Consider the following 19,285-nt stretch of genomic DNA (forward strand, 5'->3'; position numbering starts at 1 on the left):
AGAGCCTGGATCCAGATTGTGCCTCAGACCCTTGCTACCCGTGTGACTTCACCTCCTGGGACTCCGGTCTCCTGATCTAGAAAATGAAGAGGTTGGACCGGACAGCCTGCAAAAGAGGCCCTTGCTGCTTCTAGAACCGAGCCCGGTCTCCCCTTTCATTCCTTCACAGAGAGTCTATCGGGTCTTCTTTGGGCCCCGCACTTGAGGACACGCGCGTGCGCGCACACACACACATACACACACACACCACAAGCACAAAGAACTCCTAATAGGTGAGAAACAACACTTGTTTCTGATCAAACGTGTGATTCCATTGGCATTATAGGGAATTACCAGAGAAGCCTGCCCTCCAGCACACACACATTGGCATCTGCTTTGCACTTTAAAGTCTTAGAGGGTTATCTGGGGGTACCGAAAGATGACCCAGCATGACATGGCTGGTCTTTGTGAGAGGCAGAGCCTGAAGCCAGGGCTTTCTGCCAAGTGAAGGAGACGGGTGGTCGATGCCGCAGCAGAAAAGATGGAGGACGTCATCTGGGTGCCTTGCTGGAGGAGGCGGGTTTGGGGCTGGGCCTGGGACAATTGGTAAGAGCGTATCCTGGAGTTCTTAATGGCTTCCATCCATCAGTTTGAGCGGGGTGCTGGTGGGTAATTGGCCTCCTTAGTATGAAGGGGAAGGAGGGAGGGTGACATTGAGGCCTGGGGGAATAGAGGCCTGACTTAACCCACTTTCCTCCTAGATGTCCAGAGGAGGAAGAGCCCCGTGTGTGGCTTTGTAACCCCCCTACAGGGGTCTGAGGCCGATGAGCACCGGAAACCAGAGGTATTTGAGACTACCCCACCATGCCCCAAACCTCCCGTCCCTGGACTTTCACTGGGGGGCCAGGCCCCTGTCTTCTTCCCTCTGCTGCCTCTCTTAACCAGGGCTGTCAGGGGCACAGTTGGGAAGGGGGAAGGGGTTGCTGGGATCTCCCAGCGTTGTGCCTGTTCCCACGGGCCCTGCCCCCCTCTCCCACCCCCACCCCTCACCCCCAGGCCGTGGTACTGGAGGGAAATTATTGGAAGCGGAGGATTGAGGTTGTCATGCGAGAGTACCACAAGTGGAGGATTTACTACAAGAAGCGGGTAAGTGGGTAAGACCCCGGGCCAGCCTAGGCTCAGAGCTGTGTCCCAAACATGGGCTTCCCAGAGAGTCAGGGGTGGGGTTGGAAGCCTCAGACTGGTCCCTTATCTCTACTGACTTTCCACACCTCTGCCCCCACCCTTCCCTTCCCTGGTTGGAAATCCCTTTCTCTAAAGCCAGCCTAGCAGCGCCACCTAGTGGCTATGTGGTACCTTCACGTCCTCCCTGAGCCCGGGACCTGGGGAAGAGGGGCTCTTGGTGGGAAGGTGGAGGGGATGTTTTGGTGCTGGGTGCTGGGATCCAACCCTCTATGTGTCCCTGCAGCTCCGAAAATCCAGCAGGGAAGGGGACCTCTTGGCCCCTAAGCAGGTAGGTGGCCTTGGGGAGCAGAGGAAGAGCTGGGGATTGGGGAGGGAAATGAAAGACTATATACTGGAGAAGGGAATGAGTATCGCAAGAGGGTAGAGGATCATGGGGGTAGGAAGTGGGGTGACCCCTGGCCCACCAGTTGGCCAGAGGGGGGAGATGGATATGCATTGGAGCACCCCCCCCCAACCTCTGCAGGATCGCTGATTGGAGCCGTCCCGCTCAGCAGGGGTTGGGTGATGGGGGGGCAGGCAGTAGGGTGACCCCTGTCCCGCTGGCTTGCTGGTCGGTGCCGTCTCCCCAGGCGGAGGGGGGGTGGAGTTCACCAGAACGATGGTGCGAGCAGCTCTTCTCCAGTGTGGTACCGGTGCTGCTGGGGGGCCCCGAAGAAGAGCCTGGGGACCGGCAGCTCCTCAACCTCGACTGCTTCCTATCCGACATCTCCGATACCCTCTTCACCATGACCCAGCCCAATTCTGCCCCTCTTCAGCTGCCGCCTGATGATGGTGAGGAGCCCAGATTCTAGCAGCTTCCAGTGTTAGGGTGAAGCCTATTGGGAATGGGGTGCAGGGGTCCCAAAGAAGACTCCAGTGGGAGGGATGGGAGATGCAGATTGGAAAGGGCCATTGAAGTACCGCATTTTAAAGGAGGAAACTGAGGCACAGAGAGGTTGTGGCCTCCAGAAAGGACTTTGGAGGCCATATAATACAACCCCTTCGTTTTACAGATGGGGAAGGTGAGGCACAAAGAGGTTGTGACTTCAGGATCACAAGGTCACACATATAGAGCTAGAAGGGACTTTGGGGGTCACCTAATTCAAGCCTCTTGGATTGTGGGTGTATGGGACCAATCTAGGAGCTGGTGCCACTCATAACTTCCCAATAGGCCAATAGACCTAGGGCTGGAAGAGAACTAAGGAACCACCTAGTCCGATCCCCTCCTTTTACAGATAAATAGAGGGAAGTGAATTCACTTCTAGAGTATAGGGTCAGACCTCTAGAGCTGGAAGGGGTCCTTGAGTCCAATCACCAGCCCCCATTTTGCAGATGAAGAAACTGAGGTCCGGGGCATTGCAGTGACTTGCCCAAGATATACAGGTGGTGAGTGGCAGAGTCACAATTTGTTTTTGTTTTTGTTTTTAGTGAGGCAGTGGGGGTTAAGTGACTTGCCCAGGGTCACACAGCTAGTAAGTGTTAAGTCTCTGAGGCCGGATTTGAACTCAGGTCCTCCTGAATCCAGGGCCGGTGCTCTATCCACTGTACCACCTAGCTGCCCCCAGAGTCACAATTTGAACCCAGGTTCTCAGACTCCAAATCCAATGCCCTTTCCACTGCATACTGCCTCTCAGTGGGATATCACCCTATACTAGGGTATCTGGGCTTCAGTTCCCTCATCTGTAATGAGTGGGTTGAATTAGACAATCTCTAAAATGACATTGGGAGGAAGGAATAAAGTCTCACTGGAGAAAATCTGGGACCATCTCTTGGAAGAGATCTTGGCAGAGAAGGGTTGGAGGATGTCTGGGGAGGACTGGACAGAGGATTTAGGAGTGACCAGTAGTGAGGCAGACTGGGAAATGTCCCCATTCCAGAAAGGGATGAGACATCACAGAAGGAGAGCTGAAAGATGTTTAACTTAGAGAAGACTTGGGGGAGGGGACAGGAATGACATGCTAGCTGTCTTCCAAAATGGCGGTAGAATTGGGCTTGTCTTGCTTGGCCCCGGGGGGCAGAACCAGGAGCAAAGAGGCCAACGGAAGCTCGTTGTATGGAAAACATCCAACATTCCAGCTGCCCAACTGGAATGAATGGGCCACCTCCAAGGGTGGTGGGTCCTCGTGGAATTGCCCACTCCCAGGGCTGGAAGCAACCTCAGAGGCCACTTAGTCTGAGACTCCAGCTTGTGTTTGGAGGACGCCAATGAGGAGGAGTCTCTGACCTCCCTCCCTGATGGGGGACATCAGAAGGAGAATTCTTGGTCAGCGGGAGGTAGCACTAGCTAGCCTCCGAGGTCCCTCCTTGCTCTGGGCTTCTGGGCTTCTGTAAGAACCTTGGGTGGGGACTAGAGGAGCCCTCTGCCATGAGGCCACGAGAGGATGAAGCTGGGCATGGCTGGCGTGCAGACTGTTCCTCCTCCAGCCTCTCCTGACGCTGCCTCCGCCCTCCCCCCCAGCCTACATTGGCAATGCTGACATGATCCAACCAGACCTGACCCCCCTGCAGCCCAGCCTGGACGACTTCATGGATATTTCAGGTGAGGGGAGTCAGGTCCAAGGCCGGGAAGCCCAGAGCCACTGTGGGGTGGGGGACGTCCTGAAGAGGGACCTTATCTGCAGAAAAGAGCCCTTATTGGGGTCCTAAAGGTGTCTGCATACATCTCCCCTGAGCCTCTGATGACTTTGTATAGTGTCATGCTAAAGAGTTACAAGGCAGTGTTGCTCATTGCCAGGAATGGAGATTTCATGCTGGCAATGAAGGGTCAGTACTAAGGAGAGTTCAGTGTCAGGGATAGAGTTTAGAGTCAAGGATAGGGGCTTTGTGCCAGGAGGCTTCAGGGCTGGGCTTGGGCATCATTGTCAGGTATGGGTTTTAAGGATTGGGGATGGCCCAGTTCTAGGGCTCAGGGCAGGGGTTCTGTGTCAGGGCAGTGTAGTGTCAAGGGTGAGAGCTAGATGCTGTGAGTAGGTGTTCAGTGCTGGGGATCAAGGTTCGGTACCAGGGATGGAGACTCAATGTTAGGGATGGGGGTTAGTATCAGAGATGTCAGAAATGAAGGTTTGGGGTGGGGGATAGGGGCTCAGTGTGAGGACGGGACCTCGATGTCCTGAGAGAGGACTCGGAGCTCCAGACTGGAGCCCAGCACAAGGCAGGAGAGGTCAGATAGAAGGAGAGCACAGGATGAACACAAGGAATTCGACTAAATCTGACACGGAGAAGACCTCCCTCTCAAGTCAGAGCCAAGGATCCCCGGAATCCCGGCACAGGGGAAGGGGGCTGGTATAAGAGCTGAGCTAGGGGTTGGTGCCCCCACTGCTCCCCCACAGGTTCCTTAGGTCTGTCAATCAAGAGACAGAGGCCAATGGGGACCTTGGAATGAGGAACCACCCCGTGCCTCCATGCCTGCCTGGCTTAGCCATGGGGAGAGGGGAGGTGGCTGCCTCAGGCAGAAGTGGAGATGGCTGGGCTTGGGGAGCAGGCTGGCCCTGCTTGGGCACAACCCTGGCTGGGGATGGACACCCGCACAGCAGGTAAGAAGAGGCTGCCTGTAAACAGTGGCAGCCCAGCCTTTCCCCAGGTCATGCCAGGTAATGGGAGAGAGGGGGAGACCACTCAACCCTGGGGGCTGTTAGAGGAGGCTGGGCAAACGGAGCCTGAACCGAGGTCACGGGAAGGCGCCCTCAGGGCTGCTTCCACATGGGCTTGGCCTTGGTTAAGGGCCCAGAGCTGAGGGTGGTCTCGGGGTAGGGATGGATGGTGTTGAGGACTTTGGTGACCACCACATTATCTTGAGAGTGGTAGACTACATAACAGCCACTTGGGACTTAGGACTGGGCAAGTGGGCTCATTGTCGGGGAAGAGGCTTCATGCAAGGGCTGAAGGCTCAGGGACAGGGAGTCTAGGGATGGAGCTTGGGGCAGGGAATGAGTGTTCACTAACGGGGGAGAGTTTGGGGTCCAGGGATGAGGCTTAATGCATGAAACGAAGGCTTGGGATGGGGAGCAAGACTCAGTGTCCAGGGATGGGGCTCGGAGCAGGGGACGTGGGTTCACTGACAGGGAGGATGGTTCAGTATCTGGGGATGGTGGAATCTCAGGGTTGCTCAGGGCTGAAGATTAAGACTTAATGTTAGGGTTGGGGCTCAGGGCCAGAAAAGGAGCTTCTGGGGTCAAGGATTTCATTGAATGCTAGAGGCATTTATTAAGCCCCTACTGTGTACCAGACACTGGAGATCCAAAGACAAAAAGGAAAGATTTCCTGCCCTCAAAGAGCTTACATCCTACTGGGCAGGTATGCCCCATCCTTGGCTAAGTAAAGCCCAGGTCATTTTGTCAAGGAGGGTGTGGGGGGCACCAAAAGCAGAGATCAGGAAAAGCCTCCTGCAGGCAGTGATGCTCCTGAGCCAAGGCTTGAATAGAACCAGGGGTCCTGAGGGACAGCAGTGAAGAGGGGGGACCAGCAGATACAAAGGTCAGAACCTCCAGATGGGGAACAACCAATTTGACCAGAATGTCGAGTGTGCGGAGCAGGAATGGGAAACGAGGTCAGAATTCGAGGCTGGAGACAGAACGCCTGGCAGAGAGGAAGGGAGGGATGTGGTCTGATTTGTGCTGTGGGAGAATCGCCGTGGGGAGGCTGGATTGGAGGCAGAAGACCCATAAAAAGATAGCGTAGCAGTTCGCAATAAGGACGGGCTCCGGTCCTGTGGGTGTTGGGAGACAGTGCCGGGGATGAGGGCTCAGTGTCCCGTATGAGGCTCCTGTGCTTGAGATGGAGACTTGGCTGTCAGGGATGGGGATCAGCTCTAGTGATGGTAGCTTGGGGTTAGGTTGGGGACAGAGAGGGGGGCTACGATCAGGACCAGGAACTTTGGGGTTCCCTGGGTCAGGGATAAGAGGATCCAGGCTAGAAGAGCCATTCTAATGTTGGGGGAGGGTTCCATTTCATGGATGGGGCCTAGTATTAGGATGGATATAGACACTCAGCCCAGGGATTGCTGACTCCATGCTGGGGATCATGGCTTGGTGTCAGACACTGGGCTCAGTGACTGGGGATGGGGGTTCAATGCCCTCAATTCAGGATCAACAGCAATAATGGGGGCTCAGGGCAGGATGGATTACTGAGGGTCCAGGAGATGTCCCTGAAGGCTCATGTATCCTGGCCTGGAATGAGAGGTGGGGACTGACCCTGGATACTACAGTGCCTTGTGGGAGGAAAGATAGAGAAGTCCCAAGTCAGCCTCAGGAGGGAAGTTCGGACTGTGGTTCTTGGAAGGGTGGGATCTAGGGGCCATTTGTCTCTGATTCCCCAACTTGGGGGCGTAGTTAGCTCTGGGTGAGGAGGGTAGGGGTGAATGGGTCCTGGGCCAATCTCATCCCATCGTCTACACAGAATAGATATAAACCCAGAAGGCAGAAATCCAAGGCCCCCCAGTTAGGTGAAAGGTACACAGACACACACCAATAGCCCCAGTGGCCCCTAAGTCCCCTGTCATTCCTTCCATCTTGTTTGTTCCTCCCTGGGGGGGAGGGGCTCCTTACACAAAGAGCCTGGCCTGCCCCCACCTTGTCCTCCAGGGGGCTGGAGGGCTCCAGGGAAGAGAGGGAGGCTCCTTCCCTCTCTCTCCCTCGATCCTTCTCCAGGGTCGCAGCCTCCCAAGCCACAGTATACAGCAGGACTAGGCCAAGGTACCAGTCGCAGGGTCAGGGATGGAGAAATGTGTGGCAAAGAGGGCAGGCAGGCAGGCTGGTGGGCTCTCGGGATGTGGTTAGGCCACAGGCAGCTGCTTCCCAAAACCAGAATAGCCTCGGGCTTACCCAACCCCCACATCGAAAGCCAGGGCTGTCCCTGCCCCCCTCCTGGGCTCATTCCTCCCCTTCTCTCCCTCCACCCCTCAAGCACCGGCCCCTCCCTGTTCTTTATCTCACTGTCCCGTTCATGGCCTCTCCTCTCTCTGACCTCTTACTTCCCTTCCCTCTCCCAACCAGAATGGGTGAACCCTGCCCAGGAAGAGGGGGTCATGGACCGGGCAATAGGGCACCCCATGGGAGGGCCATTTCCTGGGGTCTCAGCCCTCTCCTCCTGTTTAGCAAGGACCCACTCCACCCACCCTACCCCAGGGCCGCTTCCCCCATGAGTGAGACAGAAACTGGCCAGTTTCACAATGTCCTGTAAAAACACAGCCACCCATGCCAACGCCAGAAACCTTCATCCCTACTGGCTTATTGGGGGCACCAAGACCCTCTCTCCCTCTTCAAGGCCTCCTGGTGTGGAATGTGTCAAAGAGAATTGCCAGGGAAAAGAGAACGGTCAGCGAAGGCCCCAGTTGTGACGGAACTGGGGGGCATTCAGAGATCCTACATGCCCCTTGACCAGCCTGGCCTACGCTTGATTTACAGAATTCTTCACCAACCACCGGCCCCCATCAACACCTGTGAGCTTCCCAGAGCCCCCCAGCTTTAGCCCCGTGGCTGACCCTCTGTTTAGTGGCGGGTTCCTGACACCGGAATCCCCGGCTGCCCCCCCAGGTGTACCCCTCCTCCTGGGCAGCCGCCTACAGGTGAGTGTTCTTACCTCCCTCCCAGCCCCTCCACATATCTGTCTTTAATGTCTTGTTACTCTCTCATTCATTCCATTAAGTGGCCCGATGAGGTCAGGAAGACCTGAGTTCAAATCCAGCCTTAGACACTTCCTGGGCAAGTCACTTCCCTGTTTGTGTCAGTTTCCCCATCTGTAAAGTGGGGATAAGAACAGACTGGTTGTGAGGATCAAATGAAATCATCATTGTAAAGCACTTAACACAGCTCCTGGGATGTAGTGTGTGCTATAGAAATGTTTGCTCTTATTGTTAATAGCTATTATTGTTATTCACATCTACAAGCCCCATCCTCGGCTAGACGAGGACGAGACAGAAGGAGCCACATGCTCCCGCCTCGAGGAGCTTGTGGTCTGACTGAGAAGAAAAGACTCCCCCGAGTTATCAATGACATGCAACAATTCAATAAGAGGCTATCACACGAATAAGCCCCATGTCCCCTATGCGGTCCGGGCAGGACTGGAGGAAGCCAAACACCATCCTCACAAGCTGGGGAGATCTCAGAGGGCTTCCTGGAGGTGGCAGAACTTGAGCTGAGCCTTGAAGGGTGGTATGATGTGGATAGGGAGATATGTACAGAAGGGAGGGTATTCCAGGAGCTAGGTAAAGTGTGAGCAGAGATAAAGGAGGCCAGAATAAATAAGACACGTCTGGGGAACGTTTTGTCTGGATTCGGGGACTGCTGTTAATGAAGGGTCATGCTGAGTGGTGGAGCAAGCACCATCATCCTGTTAGGTCAGTGGCTCTGGGATCATCCTTCCCATATTACAGAAGAAGGTACTGAGGTTTGAGAGGATCAGTGACTTACCCAGGGTCACAGAGCTAGGAAGTCACAAAGCCAAGACTCCAACCCAACATTCTTCTGACGCTGAGGAAGGGTCAGGTTGCAGAGGGCTTAGAATGTAAGGACACTGAAGCTTGGAGCACTGCAGGACTATGGCTGGACACTACCTGCTCTTCTTCCCTCATGGTGCCCCATCTCCCGTCGCCATGCCTTTGCAATGGCTGTCTCCTGCCGGTGATGCCCTCTCTCAGAATCCTTAGCTCCTTTCGAGACTCAGCCCAAGGACCTCCACCTTCTGGAAGTCCTTCCTCCGACCCTTCTACATGTATCTGGCATAGACTTAGAGGTGTGCATGTCATCTCCCCCTCCGAGCATGTAAGCTCCTTGAAGGCAGGCACTGTTTGTACTTCTTTTGATCTCCTACACTTAGAACAATACCCTGCACTTAATAAATTCGTGTTCCTCTTGCCCCTTCCCTTGGACGCAAGAGACTGGACAAGAAACCACATAGGGAGTTGTTAGATGATAGGCAAGAGGCTATGAGGGCCTGAACAAAGATGATGGCAGTGGTCATGGGAAGAAGAGGACTCACAAGCATTTTTTTTTTTTGGTGAGGCAATTGGGGTTAAGTGACTTGCCCAGGGTCACACAGCTAGTAAGTGTTAAGTGTCTGAGGCTGCATTTGAACTCAGGTACTCCTGACTCCAGGGCTGGTGCTCTATCCACTGCGCCACCTAGCTGCCCGTCACAAGCATTTATTAATCACCTGGTACTATGTACCAGGCATGATGTGAGGTCCTAGGGGAATGGAGAGCAAAATGAAACATCCTCAGAGAGCTCACGTTGTGTCGACTTGTGGCAACAAAGTGTCATGGAGAGAGGGCTAGCCTTAGAGTCAGGAAGACCCTGGTAAATCCTAGCTTGGATACGGAACTGGGCCACCCTGGGCACATCATTTCATCGCTTTGGGCCTTGTTTTCCTCCTCTATAAAAGGAGGGTGTCAGAGGCCCATTCCATCTCTAAATCCATGGTCCCCTCGCCCTAAGTCGCTCTGAGTCTCTGTGTGCTCATCTGAAAAAATGAGGCTGAGATACTGTGGCATCTGACCCCTGGCATTCCCCTCCTGGCCTGGGGTGCTTTTATGTCCCTTCCTCTCTGCCCCCACCCCGTCAGCTTTGCCCCTCCCCTTAGTTAAGCCTTGCCCCTCTGGCCCTGTAAAAATCACCACCTCCAGGAAGTCTTCTTTGACTTCAGGATCTTCTGAATCTCTGTTTGGGCCCCACAGCTCCATCTCCTTCCCACATTTTGCACCTCCTTTACACTCAGACTCCATTCCTTTGTCTTACTGGACTCTTAAATCTATTTTATAAATCCATAGGTCCCGTCTTCCCTACCAAGAGCCTGCAGCTGTCCCCAGGGCCAAGCCCCCTTCCTCCCCATTGGGTCACCCCTCCTGGGGTCACCCCCCAAGGGCAGGGTTCTATCTCCTTCTTCTTTCCTTTCACTGAGCCCAGTGTAGAGCTCTCCATGAAAAGGTCTCCTGAGTGGGAGGGGACTCCCTCAGCTCCTAAGCTCTCTGCCCATCTTCTCTTTCAGGCCCGGAGTAGTTGCTCTGCACCGTTGGACTCACCTGCTTTCCTGAGCCCTGACTTCCTCCTGCCAGAAGATCCCAAGGCCAAACCCCCCCAGTCCCTCCATTTCCCTCCTCCCCCCAAGGTGCCGGGCCTGGAGCCCTGCCCCTCTACAGCCTTCTCCCCACTGGCCCCTTCCCCTCTGCTGATGCAAGAGGACTCCCTGTACCCACCCAGGTTTCCCTTCCCTACCACAGCTCCCCCTTCAGCAGTCTCTCCACTCCCCACCCCAACAAACTTCCCCCCCACCCACCCCAGCACTGGCCCCTCCCCATCTCCTTTCCCCCTGGAGCTCCTTCCTTCAGGATACCCAGAACCCCGCTATGGGCCCCAATTTGCTGTGCCTCGCCCACGGCTCAAAAGCAAGCCTCCAACACCAGTTCCTCGGGTGCAAAGGCCCAGCCCCCCAGCCTTGGCTGGGGGCTCCAACCCCTGTCTCACACAGCTGCTCACTGCTGGTAAGGGGAGCTCCAGGGAGATGGGAGATGGGAAGTAGAGGCAATGGGGCCAAGAAGTAAAGTTGTTGGAAGGGGATTTGGAAAAGTGAAGGAGCCAGAAGCAGGGGCAGGGACCCCAATTTGAGAGCCCTGAGTGAGTGTAGAAGAGATGCAGAGGGAAGAGGCTGGAGAGTTGGCTGGGGTAGGAGCAGCAGGGAGAACGGGGACAACAAGGGGCAGAAAGAAGATGGAGCTGCCCCGAGAGTTAGTTTTGCCCCCAGTCCAGCCCATCCTGTTGAGGGAGTAAAGGCAGGCAAAGCAGGAGGCACTAAGGAAGGCAACAAAGTAACCCCTGAGGAGGGGTTGGGCGGGCTCTCTCCCACCGCTTTGCCGCTTGCTTGTCCTCCTTTTCAGCCAAACCAGAGCAAACACTGGAAGCGCCACTCCCCTCAAGCACCGCTCTGAGGCCTTCTGGATCCCCGGTAAGAGAGAGGCCACTTGCGGGGCCAGGCTGCCCAGTCAGAGAAAGGGGGAAAGTACATGCAAGCAAACGGACTGGTGCTGAGGGCAGGCCATCTCTCTGACTCCGCCTCCAGCCCTCTTCCCTTCTCATCTGTCCTCCAGAAGCCAGGACCTCCTGACTTTCCCTGTGCCTTCTACTCTCCACCTCTGCCTCAGCCTCAGCCTCAGTCCACCCTGACCCCTGGAACGCTAGCCCCTCCTGGGCCTTTACTGGTACCCAAAGCAGAGCGGCTTTCACCTCCGGCACCCGGTGAGAATGGGTAGAGGATAGATGGAGGTAGATGACAAGGGAGGGAAGAAGAGCATAGTTATTGAATGAATGAATGAATGAATGAATGAATGAATGAATGAATGAATGAATGAAAAAAGCATTTAGGAAGTGCTTACTCTGTACTAAGCACTATTCTAAGTGCTGGGGATCCAAATAGAAAAAGCAAGGTAGTCTGCCCTCAAGGAGTTTACATTCTAAGAGGAAATCAATACATATAGGGAGGTAGTGGCCAGGGAGGGTGAAGGAAATCATAGATATAGTGAGGAAAGAATGGAAGAGAGGGGGATGGAGAGAAGAAGCAGTAGACAGTGAAGGATTGAGTGAAGGGTTGTAAGAGTAGGGAGAAGAGGGTCTGTATTCAGACTCTGAGGCTTGTGAGAATCCTTTGAGACCGCCTGTCTTCTGTCTCTGTCATAGGGAATGAGCGGCGTCTGTCTGGGGAGCTGCCCCCCATGCCTGGTCCAGTGGGACTGAGCACACAGATCTCTCCCCCACAGCCCACTTTGGGCAGAGGACGCCCGGACACCAACAAGGTGGGGCTACCTTCCCCTCTTCCCCCTCCCCAGGGCTCCTCCCTCTGGGCACCCTCCAATTGTCCCTGGCCTATGCTCTACAGACAGAGAACCGGCGCATCACCCATATCTCAGCGGAGCAGAAGCGACGTTTCAACATCAAGCTGGGATTTGATACTCTGCATGGGCTGGTGAGCACACTCAGTGCCCAGCCCAGCCTCAAGGTGAGTGAGTCCCCCAAAGCAAGCATTGCCCAACTGGAGCATCCCAAGGAGGAAATGAAGACCTATGGAAATGATTTATTCAAGGTCACATGGGGTGTCAGAGGTTGCAAAATTTGAATTCAAGTCCTCTAACTATAGAGCCAAGTTTCTTTCCACCATACCATGCTTCCTCCAATCTGCTGCCACATCTGATTGTTTCCTAACACCTGCCCCATCCTTCACATTGGCGCTGCCATGACCCTAATGAAAAACTTCATTATCTCTAACCCAGCCTACTGTAACAGCCTCCTAACTGTTCTCTCTGCCTCTGGAACCTCCCATCTCCCATCCATCCAATCATACATACATCCATGCATCCATCTATCCATCCTTCCATCCATCCATCCATCGTTCTATCTATCCATTCATCCATCCATTCATCCATCTATTCATCTATCCATCCATCTATCCATCCATCTTTCCACCCTTCCGTCCTTCCTTCTGGCTACAGACATCTTTTTTTTTTAATTAATAAAGTATTTTATTTTTTTCCCATTACATGTAAAGATAGTTCTCAACTTTTGTTTATACAAGCTTTACAATTTCTGATTTTTCTCCCTCCCTCCCCCCTCCCCTAGACAGCAGGTAATCTGATGATATAGGTTATTTTATATATATATATATATATATACATAATAACATTAATCCTATTTCTGCATTAGTCATGTTATAAGAGAAAAAAATCCGAGCAATGATGAAAAACCTCAAAATAGAAAAAACAACAGCACCAAAAACAAAAGAAATAGTATGATTCATTCAGCATCTATACTCCACAGTTCTTTTTTTTTTCCTGGATTTGGAGATCCTCTTCCATCATGAGTTCCCTGGAACTCTTCTGTACCATTGCATTGGTGAGAAGAATATAGTCCATCACAGTAGATCAACACTCAATGTTGATGATACTGTGTACAATGTTCTTCTGGTTCTGCTCATCTCACTCATCATCAGCCCAGGCAAGACCCTCCAGGTTTCTCTGAACTCCTCCTGCTCATTGTTTCTTACAGCACAATAGTATTCCATTGTATTCATATACCACAACTTGTCCTGCCCATTCCCCAATTGATGGGCACCCCCTCAACTTCCAATTCCTTGGCTGCAGGCATCTTTAATCTCTGCTGTACAAATGTTGAATTTTGAATTGGAATCATAGTTGTATAAATGTCACTCCCCCCAGACCAACACTTGAGAAATTCCATGAAGACAGAGGTGGTCATCTTGAATTTTTGTATGCCCAATGATAGCTTGGTACCATGAATACCAGACATGCTTAATAAATGTTTATTTTATTGAACTGAGGAGAGGTGAGCCTCCTCCATAGGTAAGAGTTGCCCTGAGACCCCCTTGTCTATTCCTCTGGCCCCACTCCAGGTGAGCAAGGCCACGACTCTGCAGAAGACAGCAGAATACATCGTGATGCTGCAGCAGGAGCGGGCGGCCATGCAGGAAGAGGCCCAGCACCTGCGGGACCAGATTGAGGAGCTCAACACTGCCATCAAGTAGGGATATTGACAGCTCATTGGCAGGGTGGGAGAGGGAAGCTGGGAAGAATGGGGTGGTGGGTCATAAAGGTGCCCCCCACCATGCCCAGCGGTGCCACCCTAATGCCCTCTCTCCCCTTGGGGCCTGCAGTCTCTGCCAACAGCAGCTGCCCGCTACAGGTGTGCCCATCACCCACCAACGCTTTGACCAGATGAGGGACATGTTTGATGACTACGTCCGGGCTCGCACCCTGCACAACTGGAAATTCTGGGTCGTATCCTTCTCCAGTCAGAAAGAATACATTGTCCAGAGGGCTCCAGGGGAATGAGCCAGAACCAGCCTTCAGGGCTTGGAGGGGAGGAATGTCTAGTCATTGCTGGTCCAAAATGATGGCTTCATCCAAGGGCTTATGGGAAAGGACTATGGAGGGGCGCAGAGCCATGGAATTCTGAAGGCACTGACTCTTCAGCTTCACATGAAGCCTAACTCTGCCCCATATCTATTCAGTGATTTAGTAATTATTCCATTGCTTAGGACAGTATGTTGCACATAGTAGGTGCTTGATGGATTGTATATTGACTTGTTGACTCAAATAATCCCTATGTGCCAAGTACTACAACAACTAGCACTTCTGTGGTTCTTTAAAGTTTTCAGGGTGACCCAAAAGGCAATGCAGTTTAGCTTAAAACTATATTAATATTTTTGGTCACCCTTGATGTTATTTCATTTGGTCCTCACAAAAACCCTAGGAGGTAGGTGCTACTATCATTCCCATTTTACTGATGAGGAAATTGAGGTAGACAAATGTTAGGTGACTTGTCTGAGGCAGGATTCAAACTCAAGTCCAGCACCCTCTTTCTTATGCCCCCTAACTGCCTTTTTTTTTTTTTTTTAGTGAGGCAATTGGGGTTAAGTGACTTGCCCAGGGTCATACAGCTAGTAAGTGTTAAGTGTCTGAGGCCGGATTTGAACTCAGGTACTCCTGACTCCAGGGCTGGTGCTCTATCCGCTGCGCCACCTAGCTGCCCCCTAACTGCCTTTGATACAAAAACAAATGTGGAACAGGGATGCCCCGTCTTCACCCACCACCCTTTCTCCCCAACCCTGGAACCCCAAGAATAGGATAGGAAAAGATGCCCTGGTTGGTGGGTATCCCTTTCTCCTCCCTATTTGTTGCCTTCTGTTTTGAGACCTGTCGGTCTGTCCCCTCTCCTTCCCCATCATCCATTGAGCCATATTCCTCTACCATTTATAGGCCAAAACTGGGTTGAGCTGTCTAGCTTTCTTTTTTTTTTTTTTTTGTGAGGCAATGAGGGTTAAGTGACTTGCCCAGGGTCACATAGCTAGTAAGTGTTAAGTGTCTGAGGCCGAATTTGAACTCAGGTCCTCCTGAATCCAGGGCCGGTGCTCTATCCACTGCACCACGTAGCTGCCCCTGTCTATCTTTCTTGAAGGACACTTGACTGTGGGTCATGATAATGGGAAAGGATCAGGGGCAGCTACGTGGCGCAGTGGATAGAGCACCGGCCCTGGATTCAGGAGGACCTGAGTTCAAATCTGGCCTCAGACACTTGATACTTACTAGCTGTGTGGCCCTGGGCAAGTCACTTAACCTCAATTGCCTCACCAAAAAAAAAAAGGGAAAGGATCACAGGTCAACTCTCAGCATAAGGGGGAAGAGAGCTGATGGGTTGAAAGGCCTAGGGGCAGGAAGATCCAAGATTCTGGGTCTCTTAGCTGACATCAGTGACTGGGCTTAGACTATATGGGAAACAGAGGGAGGGGAATCCTGGCTGGGATGCATTTTCCTTGACCCACTGGGCTGCTAGTTTAGCATCCTTATCCGGCCTCTGTTTGAGTCCTTCAATGGAATGGTGTCTACAGCAAGTCTTCACAGCTTACGCCAGACTTCACTGGCCTGGCTGGACCAGTACTGTTCTCTGCCTGCCCTGCGCCCTAGTATGTCATCCCCCTCTACCACCACTAGTCAGCCAGCCAGCCATCCTTCCCTCCTCCCTTAATCCCACCCACCATACTCCCCTAGACAGCTCCTAACCCTGCATTCATCAATCAGTGGGGTAAAGGGAATAGACTGTCCAGCAGAATTGCAGTCTACAGGACATGAGGTCCTTGGTTTCTAGAAATCCCATGCCCACCTGTTTCTAACACAGACCAATGGCCCTTACTGTGCCCCCACCCCCATGGGCAGGATGGCTACGGATGATCTAATGGGTGTCTATCTCCCTCTCTCACCAGCGGTCCTGAGCTCCCTCCGCCAACTGAGCACCTCTACCTGCATCCTGACTGACCCTGCCCGTGTCCCTGAGCAGGCTGCTCGAGCCGTCACAGAGGGCAACCTCAGCAACCCCTCCTAGGGGCCTAGAACCTAGCCTGGCATGACCTAAGCTGTAGACCTCCACCCTTAACAACTTGGGATTCCCCCCACCCCCCCACACCCCAGTGCTTCTCATCTGGGTGTGGGATCCAGAATCCTTCTGTCAGAGGGTGGGGGCAGGTAAACCCATGATCATAATATAATAACTGTGCCAGCCTTGACAGGGGGGAGGGCAGACCCCAGGGAGAAAGAGGACTTTAGGGACAGGAGGCATGGCAATAAGCAAACTCCTTGTCCGGCTTCCTGTCCTGTTCCTACCCACCATGGTAGGTATCGGATCCATGATGGCCACCTAGCCAGGGAGAAATTACAAGTGGAAATCCCACCACGATGTCAGTGGTATATCCCACTGTCCCACCCCTTCATCTTCCTGTTTTTCCCACCCCTCACCACCCCCCCTGCCTTATTTTAGCCCCTAAATGGGAATCGGCCCAGGGAAAAAGATGAAGGTTTATTTGTATTGGGGGTGGGGAGGAAAGTGGGGAATCTGTTCCCATGAGCCCTTAGCTCCCCCCAAGCAGCTGGAGGGAGCCCTGGCTGCTGCAAGCCCCCATCTCCTCCCCTTTACTACAAGTAGGGCCAATGGAGGGGAGAATGACGGGAAGGCAAAGGTGACTCCCGCATTTCCCCGCTGAAGCACAGTTCTGTCCCGGGGAGAACACAGGACTTCAAGTCAGGTACCTTGGGTTCCCTCACAGTTCTGCTATGAACTTGCCCTCTCTGAGTCTCAGTGTCTTCTGCTGTGAAATGAGGGAGCTGGATTAGATGATTCCCAGGGGCTCCGTTATCTAGACCAGGAGCCAAGGAAGTTTGGGAGAAGTGGGGAGCAGAAGGAAGGACATGGACTCAGGTAGGACCCTAGGGTTCCAAAAGAAGGAATGAGGACCAGGTATAAAGAGACCTCTTCCTCTCCCCCCCTCCTCTAGTCAGGCATCTGATCCCAGGATGGACAAGGATTTCCTTCTTTCCTTGTTCCCTCCCCTGTGGTTCCTATAAAGTGAGAACATCTCTGTATCCTGGAGAGAGACCCTCCAGCTCAAGTCACAGGGCTCCTGCTGCCCATCCCCTTTCTTTAGCCTGGCAGGGATCTATGGGCTCCCTGAAAGACTTTTCTCTGGGGCCAGGGGCCTAATGCCGTGGAGCCCAGACTGGCAGAACTTGGCCCAAGGGAGGCCCCCTCATCATCAGAAGAGCAGCAGGCATAGCAGCATCTTTCTGGTGCGTGTGGATTTGCTGAAGAATTCTTGTCCAATAAAAAAAGAGAGAGAATCTGCCAAGACCTCATTGAGCCTCCTCTTGTTCAGGATTGGGGTCTAGCCAGTGCCCTGATTCCACAAGGATGTTTGAGGCTAGCTACACCCAGCTTTCAGGAACCCTTTTTCTTCCCACAAAATCTTTATTTTTCTCATTTAGATATGCCCTCTTGATGCCTTTTGTCTTTATGTCTTTGTTATTTCAGCCTTCCCCGCCTAGATTGAACCCCACCCTTGTCTGATCTCTGAAGCGAGGCAGGGTCAGGCCTGGCCTTGTAAGACTGCCTAGGCATACTCGTGGCTGCTGACCTTTCCTTTTATGGAAGTTAATATGACCTAGTGGACTGATTAAGCAAGTGCTGGCCCTGGAGTCAGGAGGAAATAGGGTCAAATCCTGCCCAAGACACTTACTAGCTGGACAATCAACAAGGACCTTGAGCAAGTCACTTAATCTCATTGGGCCTCAGTTTCCCCATCTGTAAAGTTGGAGAGTTGGACTAAGTGACCTCTGAGGTCTCTTCCACCTCTAGGTCAATGATGTTATCATCTCTTGACAATGAAAAACAAGCAAAACCATGGATTTAGTAACCACATCTGACAATGTATATAATAGTCTGAGCTAGGAATATCCCACCTCTCCACTCTGAAGGAGTAAGCATGTTTCATGATCTGTTCTCTGGGACTTTGAACAGTTTTCTAATTATTCAGAACTTAACTTTCTTCCTTTCTTCCTTCCTTCCTTTCTTTCTTTCTTTCTTTCTTTCTTTCTTTCTTTCTTTCTTTCTTTCTTTCTTTCTTTCTTTCTTTTTTTGTGGGGCAATGAGGGTTAAGTGACTTGCCCAGGGTCACACAGCTAGTAAGTGTCAAGTGTCTGAGGTCAAATTTGAACTCAGCTCCTCCTGAATCCAGGGCTGGTGCTTTTTCCACTGTGCCATCTAGCTGCCCCAGAACTTAACTTTAAAGAATCTTTCTGCTCTAATTTTGTACACATGCCATCACAGCTAATAATGATGCTAACCTGAAACAAGATCTCGTGTGGATGAATGGATGGATGCATGGATAGGTGGATGGATGGATGTATAGGTAGAGCATTTTTTAAATCATAAAAATATTTTATTATTTTCCAGTTACATGTAAAGATAGTTTTCAACATTTGTTTTCATAAGATTTTTAGTTTCAAATTTTTCTCCTTCCCTCCCTCCCTTACCTTCTCCCCTCCCCAAAAGAGAAAGCAGTCTGATATACGTTATATATGTACAGTCAAATTAAACATATTTCTGCATTAGTCATGTTGTGAAAGAAGAATTAAAACACAAGGGAAAAACCTCAAAAAAGAAAAGAAAAACAACCAAAAAGTAGAAACAGTATGGTTCAATCTGCATTCAGAATCCACAGTTCTTTTTTCTGGATGTCGAGAACATTTTCCATCATGAATTCTTTGGAATTGTCTTGGATCATTGCACTGCTGCGGAGAGCCAAGTCTATCACAGCTTATCATCACACAATGTTGCTGTTATTGTGTATAATGTTCTCCTGGTTCTGCTCACTTCATTCAGCATCAGTCCACTTAAGTCTTTCCAGGATTTTCTGAAATCTGACTGCTCATCATTTCATAGAGCACAATAGTATTCCATTACAATTATATACCACAACTTTTTAAGCCATCTTCCAGTTGATGGGCATTCCCTCAATTTCCCATTCTTTGCCACTACAGAAAGAGCTGCTATAAATATTTTTGTACATGCGGTTCCTTTTCCCTTTTCTATGATCTCTTTGGGATACAGACCCAGTAGTGGTATTACTGGGTCAAAGGGTAGGCACAGTCCCATAGCCCTTCAGGCTTATTTCCAATTGTTCTCCAGTTCAAAACCCCACCAACAATGCATTAATGTTCCAATTTTTCCACATCTTCTCCAACATTTATTATTTTCCTTTT

General features: G+C 51.9%; 1 protein-coding gene across 6 annotated transcripts in view; it reads left to right on the forward strand.

The window, feature by feature from the left end:
* The window catches only part of MLXIPL (MLX interacting protein like), a 67,578-nt gene extending 50,198 nt beyond the window's left edge, over positions 1 to 17,380 (forward strand). For 2 of the 6 annotated variants that reach the window (XM_044001619.1, XM_044001614.1), the window contains exons 3-17: positions 741 to 823; positions 1,036 to 1,125; positions 1,448 to 1,492; positions 1,794 to 1,995; positions 3,662 to 3,742; positions 7,605 to 7,765; positions 10,183 to 10,675; positions 11,069 to 11,136; positions 11,279 to 11,426; positions 11,865 to 11,980; positions 12,064 to 12,183; positions 13,591 to 13,718; positions 13,852 to 13,975; positions 15,531 to 15,660; positions 15,958 to 17,380. In XM_044001619.1, the coding sequence (XP_043857554.1) occupies positions 1,084 to 1,125; positions 1,448 to 1,492; positions 1,794 to 1,995; positions 3,662 to 3,742; positions 7,605 to 7,765; positions 10,183 to 10,675; positions 11,069 to 11,136; positions 11,279 to 11,426; positions 11,865 to 11,980; positions 12,064 to 12,183; positions 13,591 to 13,718; positions 13,852 to 13,975; positions 15,531 to 15,660; positions 15,958 to 16,076 (1,977 nt within the window). In that variant the 5' untranslated portion in view covers positions 741 to 823; positions 1,036 to 1,083 and the 3' untranslated portion in view covers positions 16,077 to 17,380. Of the gene's footprint in view, positions 1 to 310; positions 586 to 740; positions 824 to 1,035; positions 1,126 to 1,447; positions 1,493 to 1,687; positions 1,996 to 3,661; positions 3,743 to 7,604; positions 7,766 to 10,182; positions 10,676 to 11,068; positions 11,137 to 11,278; positions 11,427 to 11,864; positions 11,981 to 12,063; positions 12,184 to 13,590; positions 13,719 to 13,851; positions 13,976 to 15,530; positions 15,661 to 15,957 lie in introns of those variants that run through there. The other 4 variants (XM_044001618.1, XM_044001616.1, XM_044001617.1 and 1 more) reach the window with 4 other exon arrangements.
* The last annotated feature ends 1,905 nt before the right edge of the window (positions 17,381 to 19,285 follow it).

This window comes from Dromiciops gliroides, chromosome 4 (assembly GCF_019393635.1).
Source record: "Dromiciops gliroides isolate mDroGli1 chromosome 4, mDroGli1.pri, whole genome shotgun sequence".
NCBI lineage: Eukaryota > Metazoa > Chordata > Mammalia > Microbiotheria > Microbiotheriidae > Dromiciops > Dromiciops gliroides.